This window comes from Filicampus tigris, chromosome 1, assembly GCF_054856515.1.
Source record: "Filicampus tigris isolate MCC_2025a chromosome 1, RoL_Ftig_1.0, whole genome shotgun sequence".
NCBI lineage: Eukaryota > Metazoa > Chordata > Actinopteri > Syngnathiformes > Syngnathidae > Filicampus > Filicampus tigris.
This window is the reverse complement of record NC_141217.1, coordinates 16,910,705-16,931,372: the sequence shown is the minus strand read 5'-3', so window position 1 is coordinate 16,931,372 and position 20,668 is coordinate 16,910,705. Positions and strand designations below refer to the sequence as shown.

The 20,668-nt window shown below is 40.5% G+C and overlaps 1 protein-coding gene across 2 annotated transcripts; it reads right to left on the bottom strand.

The window, feature by feature from the left end:
• Window positions 1–16: 16 nt before the first annotated feature.
• LOC147153031 (MYND-type zinc finger-containing chromatin reader ZMYND8-like) lies at window positions 17–20,581 on the bottom strand. Of its 2 annotated transcripts, none has more exons than XM_086019061.1 (23): window positions 20,344–20,581; window positions 20,117–20,176; window positions 15,581–15,795; window positions 15,252–15,487; window positions 11,023–11,093; window positions 9,426–9,586; window positions 8,263–8,484; window positions 6,605–6,718; window positions 6,401–6,493; window positions 6,229–6,316; window positions 6,088–6,143; window positions 5,914–5,991; window positions 5,723–5,838; window positions 5,133–5,608; window positions 4,901–5,029; window positions 4,662–4,814; window positions 3,259–3,762; window positions 2,776–3,186; window positions 2,553–2,680; window positions 2,339–2,419; window positions 2,187–2,265; window positions 1,263–1,502; window positions 17–1,108 (listed from the first exon to the last, which is right to left on the bottom strand). In XM_086019061.1, exons 4-23 carry the CDS (start codon window positions 15,263–15,265, stop codon window positions 900–902), a joined length of 3,423 nt encoding a protein of 1,140 aa, XP_085875187.1. In that variant the 5' UTR covers window positions 15,266–15,487; window positions 15,581–15,795; window positions 20,117–20,176; window positions 20,344–20,581; the 3' UTR covers window positions 17–899. The 2 variants fall into 2 exon arrangements, with proteins under 2 accessions (XP_085875187.1, XP_085875252.1); XM_086019126.1 differs by having other exon boundaries at window positions 8,263–8,406.
• Window positions 20,582–20,668: the final 87 nt, after the last annotated feature.

The following is a 20,668-nucleotide window of genomic DNA, read 5'->3' as shown; positions in this document are numbered from 1 at the left end:
CCAATCAGCAGCGAAATATAGAGAACATGTTTATTTTCTTCACGAGTCTTTTTACTGTATTTACAATATGTAAACAGGAACGAGACACCAACTCAAATTAGACATGCTCGTGTAATCATAACCAGCCAAAACTTACTTTCTATTCAAGTATACACAATTTCAAACAGTCTGACCGGAATTTACTTTAACTTTGGAAAAACAGTTTAACAGACTTCACCCAGCACTGACATTCATGAGTAATTTTAGGTCAAATAAATTTTAGACATAAAAATGTGATTGCAACAAAACATATTATAAAACATAATAAATATTGTTCATGTATCCTCTTACAAAAACTTTTTACACTTAAATGTTTAGATCTTTTTCATAAATCACACAGTTGTTTGTATTTAGACCTATACAATGTGGGATGAAAAAAATACCACTGACATGAAAAGCAAATGCCAAGATACAAAACAGAAAACTTCTGATGCCACCATGATAATTGAGAATCAATTATTCAAGGCTGTTTCAACATCTCACATGGTATTATGATTAACAAAAACATTAAAATAAAATAAAATACAGCCTTTAAGCATTTGAGAGCAGCAATGAACCATGTTAGTGTAACAAAGATACTGCAATTAGTTACAATCTTGTTCAGACAAGAAATGAAGTGGTAACATAGTGATGTGAAAACTACAGTATGGAAACAGAGAATCACATTTGTTTTGTTAAAACTGAATGTTTTCACATGATGAATGTGAACATAGAACATAGAAACTAACAAAAATGTTCTCCAAGCATTTGGGAATGGAAACCGAAAGGTGAACTGTCACAAAGCAGGCATTGAAGCTCCAAGTGTAACACATCAAGGTCCACAGCAGCCTTGGAATACATGCCACAATGTGGAGTGACAGTTATGTCACAGTAACCCCAGCACTGTCCTTGCTCTTGTCAAGATATGTGGGAGAGCTGCTTTTGTCTGATATAGATGAGGAGGAGGAGGAGGAGGGCACGGCTGCTCCTGCCGGGGCAGTCAGAGTTTGTGCGACCGGGGAATTGCCTGACGATTTGCCCGAAGTGTCTGGGTTGGGCTCAACCTCTGGTTCTTGTTGTGAAGCTGAAGCTGGAAGACCAAGAAAAACACAAGATATAAATAGAATGACACACACACTGTAAATATGTTTTGGGTTTTCAGTCTGGCCATAAATGACGATGATGAACTTTATTCTGCTGACAATTAATCACCTGGAAAGGAGATGGTGTGATGGGCTTATTACCTGACTGCGTGCAGGACTTCATGTGTTCTGGCCAGTGGGCTTGCTGGCAGGGGTAATCGCAGTAACTGGTGTTCCAACAGCAATAGAAGATGGCCTCCTTCCTGCAGTTGGCGCACCACTGTTTTTTTTTTGTCTCATCCACAGCCTGCTGCTTTTCCACTTCCATCTGCTTTTTCACCTCCGCTACCAGCCTTTCTCTCTCCTGCTCCAGACTCTGCCTCATCTCTGCCATTGTCAGTTCTGTGTGATGGTTGCATGACAACAAGGAAATGATTTTTACTCTCAGAAAATAATTGTATTCTTTCAGAATCGAAAGGTGGTCTACAATGAGGCGGAGTTTCCATTGATGCAATCTTTGTGAGATTTAGTCTACATAACAGATTAAAATTTGCTTTTGACCAGTGTATTTTTTATTTTGCAATAGATGGCTTTATGTGTCCTTGAAAGTATTTTTGACGCTGATTTAAAAAATGTCTTTACTTTTTTTTCCAGAACATCATGTTTTTGAGATATTTCATTTTGTTGTAAGCATTGTTGAAAATGGATTGATGGAAGTTTGACCTATAAAAGCTTACTCAATCCGAATTTTATTATGCGTTGTAATTTAATTTTATATTGTTTCAGAAAAAAATTCCACCTGTTGCTGAACCCAACCCTTAATTCATAATTACAAAATACATTACCATATTACATAATTGTATTATATAATTATTCTTATCATTATTATTATTATGAAAACCTGATGTGCCAGAGAAAAAAACAAGGGCAAATTCGGAATCAGCGCAAAAGAATTTTCTCAAAGTTTACATGCATCTCTGATTTTTTTTTAAATTGTAGAAATTAGCAGGCCGTTGTTATCCGCCATATTTATATGTAACAGCCGAACAGCAAAGTATTGTACATTCCCTGAAGCAAGTTACATACCCAGATTGTGCTTCATCTCGGACAACTCTTGTTGATGCAACCACTGAAGTTTCTCAATCTCTATCCTCAGCCGTCGAATCTATGGAGCAACAAAGTTAAGTTTAGCGCAACTCTGTAAGGTGCCATTCAAGGGCAATCAATAAAACATTCACCTCTGCGATTGTATTTCCGGTACTGTTTTTCGAAAGGTCATTGTAGATTTCAGTCATTGTTCCTTTTATTGAGTCCATAATCTGGAAAGGTTTTGTCAGATCTTGTCAATGATTTTAAACAGTTTCAACAGTGAATGTGTACAAATAAATCGAAAATAACAGACTAATTACAGACATCAAGCCCTTCTGCTGTTACTCTGTGTTTAGGACTTACTTTGTTTGTGTATCTGGCTATATCTGCGGCTGCATCTGCAGAAGCAGTAGGGATTGACAAGTCTCCTGACAAGTAGGAAGATGAGCTACTTGATGCTGAAGCACTCTGAGGAGAGTCTTTCAATTGAACTAGATGGGTTGAAGAGTATCAGAAAGATGTTAAATGTGTTCACAAAAATATACTACATTTGAGATTGAGATCAATGTTATGTGTGTATAAACACCTTTGGCTGCTTGTCTGGTCTGGTAGCGGGTGCTTGAAGAATTCTGCTGAGACTGACTTTGCGTCTGCACCTGCACCTGTCCTTGTGACTGTGCAGTCGACTGCTCAGCCTGTTGCTGCTTCTGAACCTTCTGAGAGGAGGTTTGCAATTTGGTGGGATTCCAAACGACAGCTCGCTGCACAGCCTGGACTGTTTCTTTGGGCAACAGGGGGCGCTGTTTCTTCACTGCTGGCGAGGTTGATGCAACAGAGGGGGAGGGAGCGCTCGAAGTGCTGCTGGTAGTTGAGGCAGCACTGGACTGACCGGATGCGGCAGTGGGAACAGGGTTGAGAGCAGTTGAAGAAGGCTGCAAGCTGTCTTTCAGGGTGGAAGCGGCTGGCACTACTGCTGTAGTGGAATTGGTTACTTTACCTGGCAAAAAAGAAATATCGGGATTGGGTTGAAATTTGATGATCATTTCCTCTCAAATAGCACTCGTCTTACCCTCCAATTTGGCAGCATTGGTCTCTTTGGAGGTTTTGGTACCCGTGTCTTTTCTTGACCTCTTGGAGTCACGGGCTCCGTGTTCATCTCCGAGGTCAATCACCAGCTCTCTTTCTGAATCAGAGTCTTGCTCTGCCGCTGACGTTGCATTAGGTGTTCTCCCCTCATCTGGGGCCTTAGGCTTGTCAGTGAGGGGCTGAGATTGGGTCGTTCTTGGCTTTTCTTGAAGGGCCTCTTCTTGTCCATTGCTCCCTTGCTTCTCTTTGATCTGGGTTGCAGGGGTGGATTTTTCCCCCGTCCCTCCAACTGAGTCTTTATTCTCTGCTTCTGCATTTGCTCTGGGCCTCTTTCGATCCACTTTGACTTTTTCATCCTGTCCAGAGCTTTTTGGCTTGTGATCCTCATCACTGGCATACTCACTATCACTAGAGTCAGATTTATCAGAGTCTTCTGTGTCACTACGATCCACACCTTTATATACATCTTCAGAAATTTCATCTATCCCTGCAAAAGAGGAACAGGTTAAAGTAAAAAAAAAAAAAAAATCTATGCTTGCCCTGTCGATAATTATAGAAGAAATCAAATCACAGTGGAATATTTAGTTTTGACTTGAACAAAATAAGCACTAAGGACCTTTTTTGCTCAAGAGAAACTTTCAAAAATTGAAGATAAAGACAGATAGTGGGGTTCCGTTACCATGGTGGCGACATAATCCGAATTTGTGTGCAACACGCCGACACCATTAACCCACGCTAATGCAGAAATAAAACCTTAATTACAGTCAAAAAAAAATTACAAATATGAAAACATTTCTAGAACTTGAATACAAAAACAATCACATGAAAAACAGTAAGAACGGCAGTAACTGAGTGTGCTTTGATGTGCTGTGTGATGACGCACAAATAGTTGAACGCACGCCATTGCTAACCTCAAAATCATATGTCAGTAACGTCGCAAACCCAAGACTAAAAAACTCAACAACCAAAAAACAAACACAGATGACTAAAGCACTGCACAAGGCTTTGCAACGAAGCTAGTGCTAACACTTCATGGGAGGCTAGTCCACCAATGCATACAGGGTGGTGTAGACCATCTGTCTATTATTGCTGTAGTAACATTCGGAAGTGGCTTGATTCGGATCTGAGGACATCTCATTCCATGTGTTTATCCCTCCTTACGCAGCCCTTACGCACAATCGAGTTGTTGCACAGATATCACTTGAGTGTATGTACTGTAGTGTACTGTAAATACAGTCAGGGACACTCTTCTCCTTATTACAAGCCATTAATAAAGCCTAATTACTTTTGTGCAGATATTGCCATAAATTGACGACACGCTGTTGCTTTGAACAAACGGATCTAAAATGGAAACAATGCAAGTCATAATCACTGGTTTCTAATTACCAAGTTGAGCCTTGCAACTTTCAATCGTCTTGTCGAGACTCCTGATGAGTCTCTTTGGCGTGGGGAGGGCAGCTGACCCCGATTGTTGCTGCTGCTGCTGCTGTTGCACACTCTCGCTCAACTCTCTCAGATCCATCTCAGCCTTCACTCGATCTGAACAGAAAATAGACAAGTCTCCAATTGGGTGGACTGGTGACATTTGTGACATTGTGAACATGAGATCATTTTGCGGCGCTGACCTAGGTTGAGATTGAGGATGCCACCTGTGGACGCAGGCCTCTCCTGCTTGGCCACCAAGCTGGGATTGAGCGGCTTTGGGCTGCCTGTCAAGCTGCCGGCTGGACCAACCTTTCCTGAGACAGGAGATGCTGCGATTACAACAAAATGTACTGTTGGTTATCAACTTCACTTTTTCTGTGTATTTGTTTAAAAAGCATAATGTGCAACCAGAGAAAGGTGAAGCGGATTTACCCGTACAATCCATGGATTCCTCTCCAGTACTGTAGTGAAAGGCAGAATTTCTACTGGCCTTTTCTACATCCTGCTCGCCATCAGACCCCGTGTGAACCGAAGAGTTTGTACTCATAGGGGACCGAGGCATGTCCGTCATGGAGACTCTCCGATTCATAGCGCCGGGTGCGGAACTCTTACTAAGAACCATCTTTGGAGATGCAGTTAAATCGAAATTAAAGCGCAGTTTATCAGGTTTCTCTGTTTTTACTGTACCAGCACTCGGGTTAGAAGGATCCAGCAACATTTGAAGCTGGTTGTTGGGTGTGTAAGGAGTTCGAAATGGCGCATAGTTAAAAACTCCAAATTTCTTACGAATGTTCTCTACATAAACTTCCATTTCTTGCATGGCACTGTTGAAAATGCTCTTTGTCTTCTTTACAGAGAAAGGGATCTCCTTGGACATGAGGTAGCAGTTGTTGATGGGGACCCAAGCTCTGCACAAAAAGTAAGGTAAAATTCATAAGGATGCAAGTAGACACAACTTGATCATATTTTGCTGTGCCATACTAAAATCAAAGCACTCTACTAATCTCAGGAATTTAGCTCACCTGTCATGTTGTCCAAAGAACCGCGCATCTACCTGCCCATCCTTTTCACGAAGAGCTTTTGCTGGCCAGAAGGGAAAGCCTTTGAGCTTAGCCCAGACCAGTGTATGAGGCTGACTCTGTTGATGCCGAAAAATAACATTCAAAATCAAGATTAAACACACACATATTGTAAAATCGTGCCAATAACGTACACATGGCTCACAGAACCAGTTGTCCCTTTTTTGGCAGGAAGACAGGTAGCACTCAGGGCATACTTCAATCTCATTCATCTAAAAAAGCAAAACACGGAGAAAGACAAACATTACATGTATTCATGAATTACAAAGCTACACATAATTATTCAAATTGAAATAAAGCATATTTACTTCGTGCTCACATATCTTGACAATGACCTTTGCTGTTGCTGTTAATTTGTGATTTCCTGAAATGGATTAACAAGCACAGAATGGGATTTTCCATCCTTACTTTGCAAACAAGTTTATTGTATGAACATGTCAGTTGTCTACCTCCATTATAAATGATGCAGTTGTGTAAGATCCACTTCATATCAGCCAGAAAGGCTTCAGTGCAACCATACATTTTCTTCTTGATATTCTGTTTAGAAAGGGGTATGGGGGGGTTGTTTCAATATTCTAGGAACGTTAAACTTCTCTGAAAATTAAAAAGAAAAATTACTACCTTCTCTAAAGTAGACAAGTCCATGGGGTGAAAAATGTACTCAGCATAGTCGGGATGCTGTTCCAAGGACACTGGCTTCTGAAAGGGCTCTGTCTGCTCAGTATGAACAAATAAGGGAAAATGGATGCATCAGAAAGAGTTTGAATGTGTTATTTCAGGGTTACATTTCCTGCATTGGCAACAACATTTCGACTGATGACTTACCCCAGGCTGCTTAATCTTTTGGAGTGCAAATTTGAGTAAGTAAGAGAGTTGGTCTATATTCAACATGGTCATTGCTTTGCTCTGTGTTTCAATGCATTCAGCAACTGTTATTTTCTGCAACAACAAAAAGCACTCATGAATGGCAAATTAACAATCAAGGACTGGCCTCATCAATAGTTGATTGAAAATACACCCCTTACATATTGTACAATTTGATAGCTGTACAAAATGACAAATGCTCGAAATGAGACGGTCATTGAAAAGCTGATCCGTGCATTTCCCCAATCAAAGAGAGCTGCAAGGTTATGTACAACACATAAAAGCAATTTACTAAAGCCTCTTCTACACCACAGCAGAGAGCCTGACACCCAAGGCTAGCACCAATTACATTTCTTCCACTGGCTTTAAAATTAGAGATGCAACAATCCAATACTTATAGAGACATTGGCAATTTTGTCGTTTCGATATGATTGGGGGGTTTTGGAGTTAATGCCAAAAAGCACTGAATTAGAAATGAAATAGTCAAATTGCTGCATCCCTACAGTAAATCCAGCAGTCAGATCCTGTAATTTCTGTGTTGCGCGCACACATTCACACACATAACCATTCACACACGCACATGCACTAGGGCTGGGCAACTCATCAAAATTTAATCGTGATTTCGATTTTAGTTTCTCACAATCACAAAAACATTAGAATCGAAGGAAAACAATTAATGTGCAGAACAGTGCCCTGAAGGCGCGTGTTGCTCATGAAACTAAAGACACCCCAGATGGAATTTACTGTCATACAAAAAAAAATCTAAACTAAAAAGAAATACATACCTATGATGAGGTTCTTCTCAGCATTTTTCCAATCATTTTTTTCCATTTAGTACTTTCAGACTGCTATTTTTTCTTCACTTTCAAAGTTGTCTGCTAATATCTTTAAAGGGTGTCATTCTTTTAGAAATGTTGGTAAGCTACTTTTGTTTTCTCTGCTTTTCATCTGAATATTGTGTGAACCACATTGAATTGCCTCATGTATGAAATGTGCTATATAAATTAATCTGCCTTTGCCCTGCCATTGTATATTTAAATACAAGACATATGCTACTTTGTCTTAAAAACATCGCTAGTGCTAATACTAGCAGTCAATGTAAAATTTCAATGACAGGCTAATACAAAATTAGCATTGAGTTCCATGAGCGGTATTCCTTCAAATAACGAATATTCTCACACAAACGCTGTAGTAAGACATACAGACAGGTCATAGAAGAATACTCAAAGGCATATATTGTTCATAATCTGTGAACAAGTATTATTAATAATACAGTTCAATAGCAACTTTCTTCTTCTACTCTTTTTCATCTTAATGTGTGTGTATTCACAGCACCACACTGCCCCTAAGAGGCCACATTTTTATTGATTATTTTTTTGATCGTTATTATCTTAATACATTAATATTTACCCTGTTACTAATTTGTTATGTGGTTGTTCTTTAAGGTATATTTAAAATGGAATTTCGGTAGTTGAATAAATACGTTTTAAATACAATGAATGACCGTGTATTAATCGTGATTTCAATATCAATGAAAATCATCCCCCCCCCGCCCCCAATAATCGCTCAGCCCGAACACACGCCTGCACGCACACGCACACACGTATCCACTGAGATACCTCACACTCGGGACAGAACCAGTCGCCCTCAGGCTCAGCTGGTAGTTTGAGGCACTTGGCGTGGTACACCCTGGGGCAGAGCTCACAGCAGAGCACCTGGCCCTCGCGGTGGCACAGCCAGCAGTAGAAGTCATTCCTGCCGTCCTGCGGTACAACATCAACAGGGTCTGTGGTGAGTGCTGGCTGCTTCATATAGTAAAAGGGACCATGTCTTAGCTCTGACTGAAATGCAGGCAAGAGAAAAAGGGGGCAAGTTTCAAAAAACACGCAGGAACACAAAAAAGATGCATTGCAACAAAAATAAGGTAACGATACAGCGGGGTAAGCCAGGTAAGCAAGGATAGAAAGTAAACTCTCAAGAAGCTAACCTAAAAAAATCTGATCATGTGACAATTCCAACTGCGGGTCAAAAACAACAGTTTTAACAAGTTTAAGGATTGAGCAGTTTAAAGTTAATGTTGATCTTTTTACAATAGCAGACAACCCAAGTCTTTATTTAATCTACTACTAAGTAGATGCAGGCTAAAACAAGTTGTTTTGAAATAATTATGTTTTTAAAACCAATTGTCAATTTAAGTCTCCGATTTACAGTACCCACTTGTACAGTACCTACTCGGTGTCAATGCTTAGATCATAAAAAGCGCCAGACTGCAGAAAAACATCCACTTCTAAGTCGTGATTGAACCAAAGTTGATGTCACATGTCAAAAAGTCTTAAAAACCACCAAGTGCAAATGATATATACTCTATAAGTAGAAAGGCACGTTGCATTGACCATGCATTCTTCAAATCACACTAATCACAAGATAAAATATTTTTTACAGCAAGTTCTGCAAGCACATCGTGTCCAAGTTTAAACTTGCAATGTAAGTCACATTCAAAACCGCTGGGCACTCATAACATACAGTACATGATGTGCTACCAAAACAAAACATAAAAAGTGATATGGATTGAGTTTACAGGATGCAGTTCCTTATCTTTCAATTGGATTGCAGGAGCACCAAATAGTTTTTCAAAACGAGATGTTGCATCTCAAGGGGTTTATCCCACATTAATAAAGAATTTTCATCATCACACCAAACTGATTTTCAAGGACACTCGTGCTGTCAAATCTGAAGATTTCACCTCCAATACACCGGATTCTGAAACTCTGGGTCCCATTACCTGATCTTTGTTAGAGTTCATGGCCCCGGGCTTCTTCTTTTTCTTGAGTGGACTGGAGGAGGTGTCTGACGGAGAGTGTCCATTGGACGAGTGGGTGGGACTGGACACCCTCCTCTTCTGTGGCGCCAAGGAGCGTTCTGTTGACCCCGGTGGATCAGGGGCTACATACAGACACTCAAATAGGTCATCATACATGCCATAGCTTGTACCACACTGAAGGAATGTGGCACCAATAAACCTTAACTTTACTTCTGTGCAACTTAACAAAACACAGAGAATGATTAAAACTAAAAAAAATAAATAAATAAAAAGAATTAGTGCACAGGTGCATTTTGTGTATAAATTAAAATTTTCATGGAAATTTCTGGGTACACAGTACTGCTACATTAATGTATGTAGTAACACTGGAGTGCTCCAACTTAACCACCTAGGATTTGTGGACTCAGAATATGAAACGTGCTTGGCCTGGATTTACACTACGTTTCAAGTGACACAATTTGATATGGTTGTGGCAGCAAAGAAAAAAACAACGCTTGAAATATACTCCGATCGGAATCAGGTCTCTTCCAAAGGTGGATTCAAATACAATATGAATTGCATATCCGACTGTAGTGTGAATGGACAGATCGGATATACGAGGTGTCAGGAAAAACATATTTCGAACCTAAACACCATGATTTTTTTTTCCCGTTTAATTTAGGCCAGACGATGAGCCAGCATATCTACAAAGAGATCCTGCTGCATTTGCTTTGTTCAGTGCGCGAGAAGAGGTTCGAGTCGTGGCAGCCGCAGGACAACTTCAGGCTGCCATGCACCTGTTCACAACGGCCTGAGCATCCGATTGTTCCTGGTCCCCCCAGTATGAACATCCCTAGGATTGAGCAACTTCAACTTATCCTACCTGGCTCCATGCGATTTTTGTTTTTTAAGACATGGACAACGTCGAGCCGGCTAAGAATATGTACAATAGCTGCCGTGGATTCTGGAAGAATCCTTCTAGGAGTACATGAAGGTGTGGCAGAGAACGCTGGAAACTCGTGTCTGACTCATGGGGGATTATTTCGAAAGTGTAGTTTAGATTTCAAATACATCGTTTGCGACGCCAGTCCTGAAACTTGTCTGACGCACCTCGTACACTGTCAATGCAATCCTGAAAGCATCAGAATACGGCAAAGCCCAACAGCACAAATAAACCAGTAATTCTCAACGACAGCAAAAACCTAGACCATTAAATATGACCGAAGTAGATTTGCGATGACATGTACATTTGAGGTGCATAATGGAGCAATGCTGAGGTTACCTGCATTTTAACCAATGGAGGGAAGATTAAATCCAGACCAATTAATCGCAACATTTAATGCCGATACTTGTTTTTTTTTGTCATTGTTGTTCACTTCTGTGCTTCGCTGTCTGCTGCTGAAGCTTGCACAGTTGTCTCCCTGTACTTTGGACATCTGCGCATGTGGGTGGTTTTATGAGCCCAGTGAATGTGAATACGCTGATTTCATTTCAAATGCGGGTTACTCGAAATATACATGTTTACAGGATACAAGCACTACAGTGAATATAGTAATGAGCGCTTAGACCTGTGACTTACCTTTGGACCGTGCAGACGCCTCCATCCCTTCTACCACATCCGGCTCTGTCTTTATCTCTTCCTCAGCCAGACTAAAGACAACCAAGCAAGCAAAGCCAGAGACAAAAAGAGATACAAACAAAAAGTCAGTAAGGGTGTTCAAAAAACACGGTGGCATTGACAGTAAACAAGTGGAACACCACCTAGGGCACCCGGATCCCAGAGGATCTGTCAACAGGGACTCAGCAGGTTTCCACTGTTATACATTCATTACGTTTCGGCATCTCTGAGAGCATATTGCCCAAGTTCAAATCCTTTCCCAGTCATTGGTAACAAACCAGATACAATTTGTTCTTCGTGTGGAAAGAGAATGGTAACAGTCGCCATGGCAACCCTTCCTGTCTGCTAAGCACTAGTCCACATTCGGAAAGATAAACATGGCTTTGAGATAGCATTGCGTCTGTCCTTCAGAAGGCATTCTAGTTCACGGCATTCAAGCTGATCTAACATTGTTTTGTTTAACGGTGTAGATTTGTGGCACAGTTTATCATCAAATATTTTCGATGGAAGACACACACAGGCCACATTTGACATACAGCACATTCAAAGGCTGACTTCCCATATTCCTTTTTTTTTTTAATTAACTCTTGAGACGAAAAGGACACTAGTAAATACTAAACCGTTTACACCTCCTTTGGCAGAATGAGAGACAGCTTTGCAACATGGATACGGTCAACATTCATGACCCCACAGATGGAAATCAACTAGCAGGTTGCCCACTTGACCAGTGAGACTGTTCACTGCAGCTCTGGTAACTAGTGAGTGTGATGAATTTACAGGCTACAACCCAAATATCAAGCACATTTCCAAAATAACCTTTTTTTTTTTTGCTTCTTCTAGCTGAAAGGAAGAGGAACATTCCCTCTTGTTCTCTTGTTCCACCAGCACTATCTGCTCCCACCTAAAGTTGAACCTAAACTCATTGATCTACTGCATCTCAATCGACAATCTAAATTGTAATAAACATTCAAATAGGATCCCACCACGCATGAAACCCACACGATTCCTTCATCCAGAGGATTAGGAAAGGCAGTTGACAAGCCAACAAAATAACTTACCACTGTCAAAACTGTTCTTAATTCAAGCTTTTATTCAACCAGAAATTCTAACTCAGCTTTGAAACTTGTTTTAACGAAACTTGCATTGGCTACTTTGGGTCTTACATGGGTTGAGCAGAGTTCCTTTAATACTGTGGCATATGGGTATCTGGTTTCATCCCACCAACAGTCACACACTCACATATGCACACACCCCAACGCCTCCAGGGCCTTCCTCTTCCGGACCAAGTGAACAAACAAGGCCCGCGTGAAAATAAGAAAAACGTTAGCAGAGTCCTTCTGCTACCTGCACCGAAGCCCTGAAAAGAGAGAACAGTTGCCTGGCGATTCAGAGCTGCTCAACAAAAGGCCTGTGACCCCTACCACACACACGTACACGTCATAGCCATGAAAAGACATTCCTGAAAGAACAAGGAATTTAGGATGGAAAAATGTGTGGTGATCCAACGAGCATTCTCAGATCAGCAGCTATGATCCATCACACGAGCAGGTAAATAAATCCTCAGCTGATTCTGGCATAGATTCCACACAGACGCACGGTGAAAAACACACTGACAGAATTCCTCTGTGCAAGTCGTACCTGACGGATAAAACGGAAACAACCCTGACTCAGTGCCTTTATATTCCACTCCTGTGAGAGACGAGCAGGGTTCTCTCGTCACAGAAAATGGAGGCCACAGCTTGCTCCCCTCCCCCCTAGCCCCCATCCCCCACTCCTAGGCTCAGACTCAGACACTGGCACATCCATGTAGGACCAGAGAGGTCTGTGGAGATTGCAATCCAATATTTAAAATAAACACAGTTAATCATGAAGATACAAGAAAACACAGACAAAAGAATATTTGGCAGATTGCCTTTCAAACAAATATCCCCCCATCTGGTCTTTTGCTCATTGTCTTTGAATGCAGCAGTCTCGCAATTACTCGATATTAAAAAAAAGCAAACAGGCCTTCGGTCAGAATGCTAAAACTCAAAACACAATTATTATAAATAGAACAAGCAGCTTACTGAAGAAGCAGCGTCTAAAAAGAGCAGATTACTCCGGAATGGTGCACACGGGAAGTAAATGGGATTTTCTAGCTTTAACGTAAAAACATCCCAACCACCCTGCAACACAAGCCCCATGGGAGATGATCAGGTTTGCATTATGGAACCCCCTGAAACAAATATCACTTGCTTTGACAAGACAAACAACGTACAGACGAATGAAGCAAGGTATGTACTTAACAAAAAAAGAAAAGAATCATTATTATAACGGAGACATTTGTAACTATCGGCTTTTACGAATCAAATATACAAGTCGTTTAGCATAGCGACGTCAAAACAAGGCTCATTAGCAAATAAGCTCCAAGTGTTCTGAATAAAAGAACAGAATTGACCTCAATTTTATATAAGGCTGAATCAAAGATGGCTGTGGAATTTTCCAGAAGGGCCTTCTCGCTGCTGCTCTCCCTCTGCTTGTCAATCTTTAACCTCTGCTGCATTTGCAATTGGCTGGAGGGCCAACAGGGTGGAACATTATTGGTTGGCTGAGTTATGCCACACGGATCACAGTGTGCCGGCTCCCCTCTTCAAAAGCATTGTTTTTTTTTTTTTTGCTGCAATGCAGAGATTTTTTTTTTTTTCCCCCTCACGCAAGACAGTTCATTTCCCTTCAAGGTACCTTGTCCTTCTTGATTATGACAGTACTGTATAAACCAGAGAGGACTTTAAAAGGCCCGTTGGGAGACTATATGTGGATCAAATGAAACCCTCGGTGGCTTTGCTATGCAACTGGAAAATAAAGTGCAAATGATTTGTTGCCAACACCATGATGTTACGTACTGCATATATTTAAGTCAGTGCAGCACTCTGACAACGGCTGTTTTAAAGATTGTATGGGAGCTCAAACCTTCTTATAAGTATGCATTGGCATTACAAGGAAACATTCACATTGTTGAAGCTAAGTAGATACAATTAATCCTCCGTACACTTCTCACAGCCGAGGTCGGAAACAGTGAATTGTTTTGTCCTGTCGTTTTCTCTAGTAAAAAAAAAAAAGAAACTCCTGGAATGTATCCATGCTAATGAATTAATCAGTGTCAAAGTTTAAAAAAAAAACACACATTGTACTTTACTACTGACCTTAACAACTCCCAGAGATTTTCTAGGAAACTAAACCTACATTCACCTTAAAGATGTTTGACTGTCTGGGCATCTGTGTGAGGAGTAAAACCTGAGCCGAGAAGAGATCCCTGAGCACAAAATGGCCACTGTGTGAGGATAAGAGAGGGGAAGAAACAGTTTCACAATAGTGCAGTGTAGGTGGCGTTGACTTGGAATGTAAACTCAAGGCCTGCAGCTGTAAATCAAGGAAATATGCGCGTCTTGATCTTATTTTTGAAGTTTGGAGAGGAATAATTGAAAGAGAATACACCTCCAACTTAAAATATACTTTGTAGGGGATCATTTCACAGTAATGGAGAAGCCAATGAGTTTTCCTTTCTTGCCAAAATATGTACTTTACATGTCAACTTACGTGGCACACATAATGTGTTCCATTATGTAATATTCTATCAATTGAAAGAGATCTGTACTTTTTCATCCACTGCAGGCAACTTCTGCTCCCCTGCGTGTCTATTCCCTGGCCTGGCATGACGCAGAGGAAAACAACACAGAGCCAATCTACTTACAAAGGGTATATAACAACCCCTCCCCTCCTCCTCCTCCTCCAAAGCCCATCCCCATTCTTTCTCTGCCAGGTTACAATACAAGGGAAGGAGCTGTGGGAGCCATTTTAAAATCCAACACTTCTTTGCATTGTCCAAAAAAAAAGGAAAAGGATTTGCCATGGTCCACTTTTTCTCCTGTATGGCAGCCTGCATGTCAGGGGCACCCATGTGACCCTGAGACACAGATAGAGAGCAAGGGTGAGAGTCGTTACCCAACCCCCCACCCTCAGCCTCAGCATAGTGAAGCACAGAGGCCTGGCGAGGCCTACAATCCGCCCCAGCTCCTCCTCCTCCTCCTCCTGCACACTAAACTGATTTCAATGTGTGCACATTCGTCATGAAACCAACAGTCACCACAACAACGAGAAGGAAGCCATGCTGTAACGAGAGAGTTGAGCTAGAATATAAAGACAGAGCTTACCTCTGTGGATGCATGGCTGCCTGACACACTGTTATGTCAACACTTAAAAAACATGGAGGACACTCTCAGCCCTCAGTCGGGGAAGGCTCCGCTCTTCAGGCAAGGCGATCAGGCCCCAGTGTTGTTAGCCAGATCCTGACTGGTTGCCCTCCACGCAGGCAAGATGATACGCAGCATCTGATTGGCCGAAACGTTTCCTGAGTAATTATCTTTGTTCAGAGCAGGCAGGGGCAGCACTGTGAGTGTCAGAGACAGAGAAAGAAAAATAAGCAGACTGCGAGGCCCAAAAAAACAATGTAACATGACTAATATGAACATTTTTGACATACAAACCACACGTAAGCAGTTCCCAAGAGTAGATCGTAGAAGAAGTTGCCTTTTCTTTTGCCAGGGGAGGAAGAAATGGGAGCACGTAGAGGTAGAAGCAAGACACCGTGGCTACTATGAACAAGCCTGATTTTTTTTTATATGGAGAGGGCCTTTGTTTAAACTCCTCCCTCCCTTCTGGCCGTTTTCAGTGAGATGACAGGCTGGAGCCCTTCACCTACGACAAAAACAGTCAAAATAATACTTTAACACAATACTGTACACAAAAAATATACAATAAACATAGTTTCATCCGGTTTTTATTTCTAAACAAAGAGCACGAAAGGAATGTTCATGACCTGCTTTTCACTCAACTAATAATGTTGTAGCCCAATGACAAAATTAACATGGTCGGCTCCCGCTATTCGGGATCGCATATATTTGCTGCCAATTGAAATGCACTGAGGGACGAAAAAAACATTATTTACGAAATATGGGAGTAAAAAGGGGGACTCCCTCAAAAAACTAGTTAAAAATATGAAAAAAGATTTTTAAAAATTGGGGAGGAAAAACGCGTGAATGTGCAGGTGCTGAACTGCAAGTATGCTGGGTTGATTGTATATAGGAGAACCTCAATTTAAAAGACTACTTGGGGGAATGGTTCGTATATTACAGCCAATTTTCCATTAAATTGAAGAATTTTTTTCAGGTCCTAAAACACTCAATACAGTACAAATGTATTGTTTTGTATGTTTCTCGTGGCCTAAAGAAATGTCCATTACAGTCCAAAATTATTGTAAATAAACATTTAAAAAAACTTTGGACTGTTTGATATGTTTTTAAATGTATCCAAACTTACCACACTGGTGCTTGGGGTGTGGTGGGGTTGGTTGTACAGTATTGGTGGATGGGGGGAGGGTTCATGGCATGCAGCCATGGACTTATACATGAATGCACTAACAATGCTGCTTCCTCGCCGTCGCCAGAAGTGAAGCCGCTGGCGGCCACCCTATGTTGCCACTAGTGATGAGAAAATGAAGCTTCAAATTTGCTTCATGAACCAGTTGTTGTATTTTTTTTTTACTCTTATAGACAGCGCTCTTGGTTTAAATAAAGGTGTTTAAGAAATGGAAAGTCAGTGTACATTCAGCCCAATGTTGAACAGCAAGTACCATCTAAAGCTGATTTCCGATCACGTGGCAGCAGCCATTGGAAAATAACTCGAGCGAAAGTGATTGTAGTTATAACGCAACAATGGCAATTCTGTATGCCATGTTTGGTTTTGTTTTTTTAATCTTGCGCACGCGCTATAAATACTGTGTAAGACAGGACCGGACTTGGTGACCGCTGGTATAAGAACTTTCGTAAGCTTCAGTAAACCCCGGGGGTTGACAGGTCCATGCATGCAGCTGGTTAATGTGCTTCCCTTTTTTTTTTAAGCTCTATTCTGACTGAATAGCATAGATAAGGGCTTGACGAAAAAAAAAAATTGTTTTAACCTGGAACAAATATAGCATGGTCAAGAGATGTGTACACAGACTTGCTGCAGTGAATCACAGTCATAGAAATTAATAGGTAGCCAGACAATCCTCATGAACTCATGCCCATTTGGTTAATTGAAAATTACAACTAGTTCCCAGAACCCACAAATAGATTTAATTGATTGTTTATTATTTAATTCATTTTCCGAACTGCTAATCCTCACAAATATATTTCTTATTATATTTACTTTTGCAAAATTGAGATACAGTGACATCTTTGCACAATGTTGTATGTCTTAATTTTGTTAAAGAGACACTTGGGTGAGCTTAACATTGGAACTTATATACAGTAATAGGTTTACATTTAAAAATGACATCAGTACTAAAGTGCCCCCCCCCAAAAAGACTCTGTCGTGATTAAAGATCTTGTTTGTGATTAGATTTATGACAAATTGCCCCGCCGTCTTTTGGGGCGTGGTTTATGTTATGTTTTCGGTCTCCAAGCGCCAAGCGTGGTAATATTGCTCGCTTTGTCAGTTCTGTGGTCTAAAACAGAGACCGATCGCCACCAAAATGCAAATGCACATTACTACTCTTGTCCACTTCAACCTGTGAAAGTATTAAAAGTGTTCTGCACAATAGTTTGCATTTATTGACATAAAACGTGATCTCATCATGATCACCTGTGACTGATGTACATTGTCACTGGGGCGGAGCCAGAACGTGGCTAATGGGTGGGCCTGGAAAAATAAGGGTGGGCCTGAATATTTCTCTCACTGAGCACAATCCTCCTGTCTCGACACATCGCATATTCAAATAAAACCACAAACCGAATAATATGAAGTTTGGATATTCCTTAGACAACCGCAATTATGCCATTTATTAATATTCAAAAATGAATCCACTGGGTGGGCAGTCTGTCAATCTGGGTGGGCCCCCATGGCTCCGCCCCTGCATTGTCATTAGTGACGCCACTTTCCGGCATACAAGCCAGAAATAAAACCAATGATGTTACACGAGCTATCTTCTATAAAATACGCCTCATGTCTAAAGAGCAAGTGACTTAGAGCCACTCTAAGTGACAAGACAGTATGTACAGTATGTGGCTCTTGGCTCTTGGCTCTCAAAGGGGTCTTAGAGTGCCCATATAGGTACCAGATGTACTCGGGTGGTCAGATCAGCTCTGGGGCCTGCGCATGATGACGTCACACGACATGATTGGCTGGAAGTTAGCAGAATAACGTAGAAAATTGTAATTGGTCTGTTTTACGACTGGGATTGTAGTTCTTTGGAGAAAACATGGACACATTTTACGAAGAAATCTATTATTGCTAGTGATTTCAGTGATAGCTGGACTACCGCTTCAAAGTGTACTGAGAGACGAAAGGGCATCATTCGTAAGCCATCAAAAAGTTACACAAGTAAAAGTAAGTTACTGTTTGATGCAATGGTAATGTTAACGACTCATTTTCAAATTATATTTACAACACCTGAATGCCATCGTGTTTCGAAATCTGCATTTATTCACAGTGTAACCAGTAACTACATATACGTACACTCAACATGAATGCTGGTTTGTCCTGTTACATTAGATGAGCAGTTGTGTTCCGGCTGTCAGGGGAAAGCGCAAGTTTCATTCGTAAATTTGTGATATATTGAGGAGTTGCCAAGACAACTTAGGCAGTATGTTGTGACAACATGGAAGTCTAAAACGGTGGACCCAGTGACTAATGAATAAATGTTTCATTGTTTAAATATTTAAATCAGACTCCTTGCCCCGCCCGATTCCTTCCTTAGGGCGTGGCAGTGATTGTTAAACATGGGCAAAAATACTTGAGAACACTTATGTTGACACTATGTAAACAGTACACAGGTATGCATAAACCAGTTACATAAATACATCAATTTATGGCTCTGGCTTGGAATCTGAGTATTTCTTATTTCTTTTATATGGCATGTACAGACAGGGAAAGGGGGACTTCTTGAGGCTCATCCAGGAGACTGCAGTCAAATACAATAAGTAAACATTAGGTTAATTAGTAATTATAGTATACACACAAAACTTAAATTAGACTAAATTAGCTCACTAATTTATATATATATATATATATATATATATATATATATATATATATATATATATATATACACACGAGGATGAAGGTCTAAAAAAACGTAATTGAGTTGTTAGATGAGCCTTACGACAAATTTTGAACAGTGCATGGACATGTCAGTCACAGATGTAACAAAGATTTAATATAACACCTGAATAGTGTCACTCCTTTTCCAACATCTGCAAAATCTCATCTCTGACACTGCCTGTCAAAAAGAGCAGACCCTGGGATCCTCTTGACATTTCTACCGGCGCTTTTCCTCCTGTGCGTGTGCGGTGTGTATGAGTGTTATCTGTTAGGTTAATAAAATTTGGACCGAGAAAACAATTTGCACTTTTTTACAATCAGTGATTAATTGATTTATTAATCTTATCAAATAAAATTGTATTGTATTGTATTGTAACAATTTAAAAGGAAAATGTGAAATTTGCAACAACAGCTGGCAAAGTTAACTTGTATAGTGAACTTTTATTTATATATTGTGGGGTATATTGTTTAATGTTTCGACTCTATGGTGGAAGACTGCCTTTGATTACTATTTATCAGCAATAATATATTTTTAAGTCAATATTTGAACTGATATTTGACATACTTAAATTATTAGGCACAAATAATCCGTTTGTTTCATTGCATAAAAAAGACCTTGCCACGTACTGTACATAAATTATAGAATGCAAGTGATTTGAATAGATCACAAATAGGTATGAAAGAATTGAATGCCAGTCGAAATCAGAAACATATAAGTACTAAGTACTGAAGCAAGATAATTGCGGGTCCAACGTGGGGCTCGAACCCACAATCCTGCAATTCTTATTCTTATTTATTCGATATACCGATTTAAGATAACTGGGGACACCACGTCCCGATTAGCACAATATGAAAAAGCACTAAGGACAAGAATTATAAAGAGGATAGAAATACGTTCGCTTGAATTATAAAATCAAATGAATCATAATCGTCTTACAGTGAGGCAGAGCAGACCGTGAGGTGGCGTCGCTTTCCCTGGTCGGTCGCACACTGACACCTAGCAACCAAAACAAGAAGGACAATATTAGGCAAATGGAACTCAAAAGCCATTTCATAGTATAACCTTACAACATTTTAAATGCATGACAATGCACACCAAGCATACCGCACAACCATTTAAAGTTACACATATAGAAGGTTAGGTATTGTCTGAAAAATAGTTACCGGAGTGTAGCCATCCGCCCCTAAGTGGTCTGCCTGATATCCAGCATTAGATAATATAGATTAGATGACAGATAGACGAGATACTGCTTCTTACAATAAAACGGCAGGATTTGTTGGAAAAATATAATGGAGATATTCAGAACCCGGAAAGTAACGAAAATGAAAATATGCACACAGACAAAAACACAATAACAAGTAACTGGATGGCTTTGGCTTTCTTGGTGGTGGTAGACTTCAAGCTTTGACGGAACCACAGCACCCCCTGTTGATGGGATCCCTTCACGCACTGATGGCTCATTTTTCTCATGACTTTAGAAATTGTTCA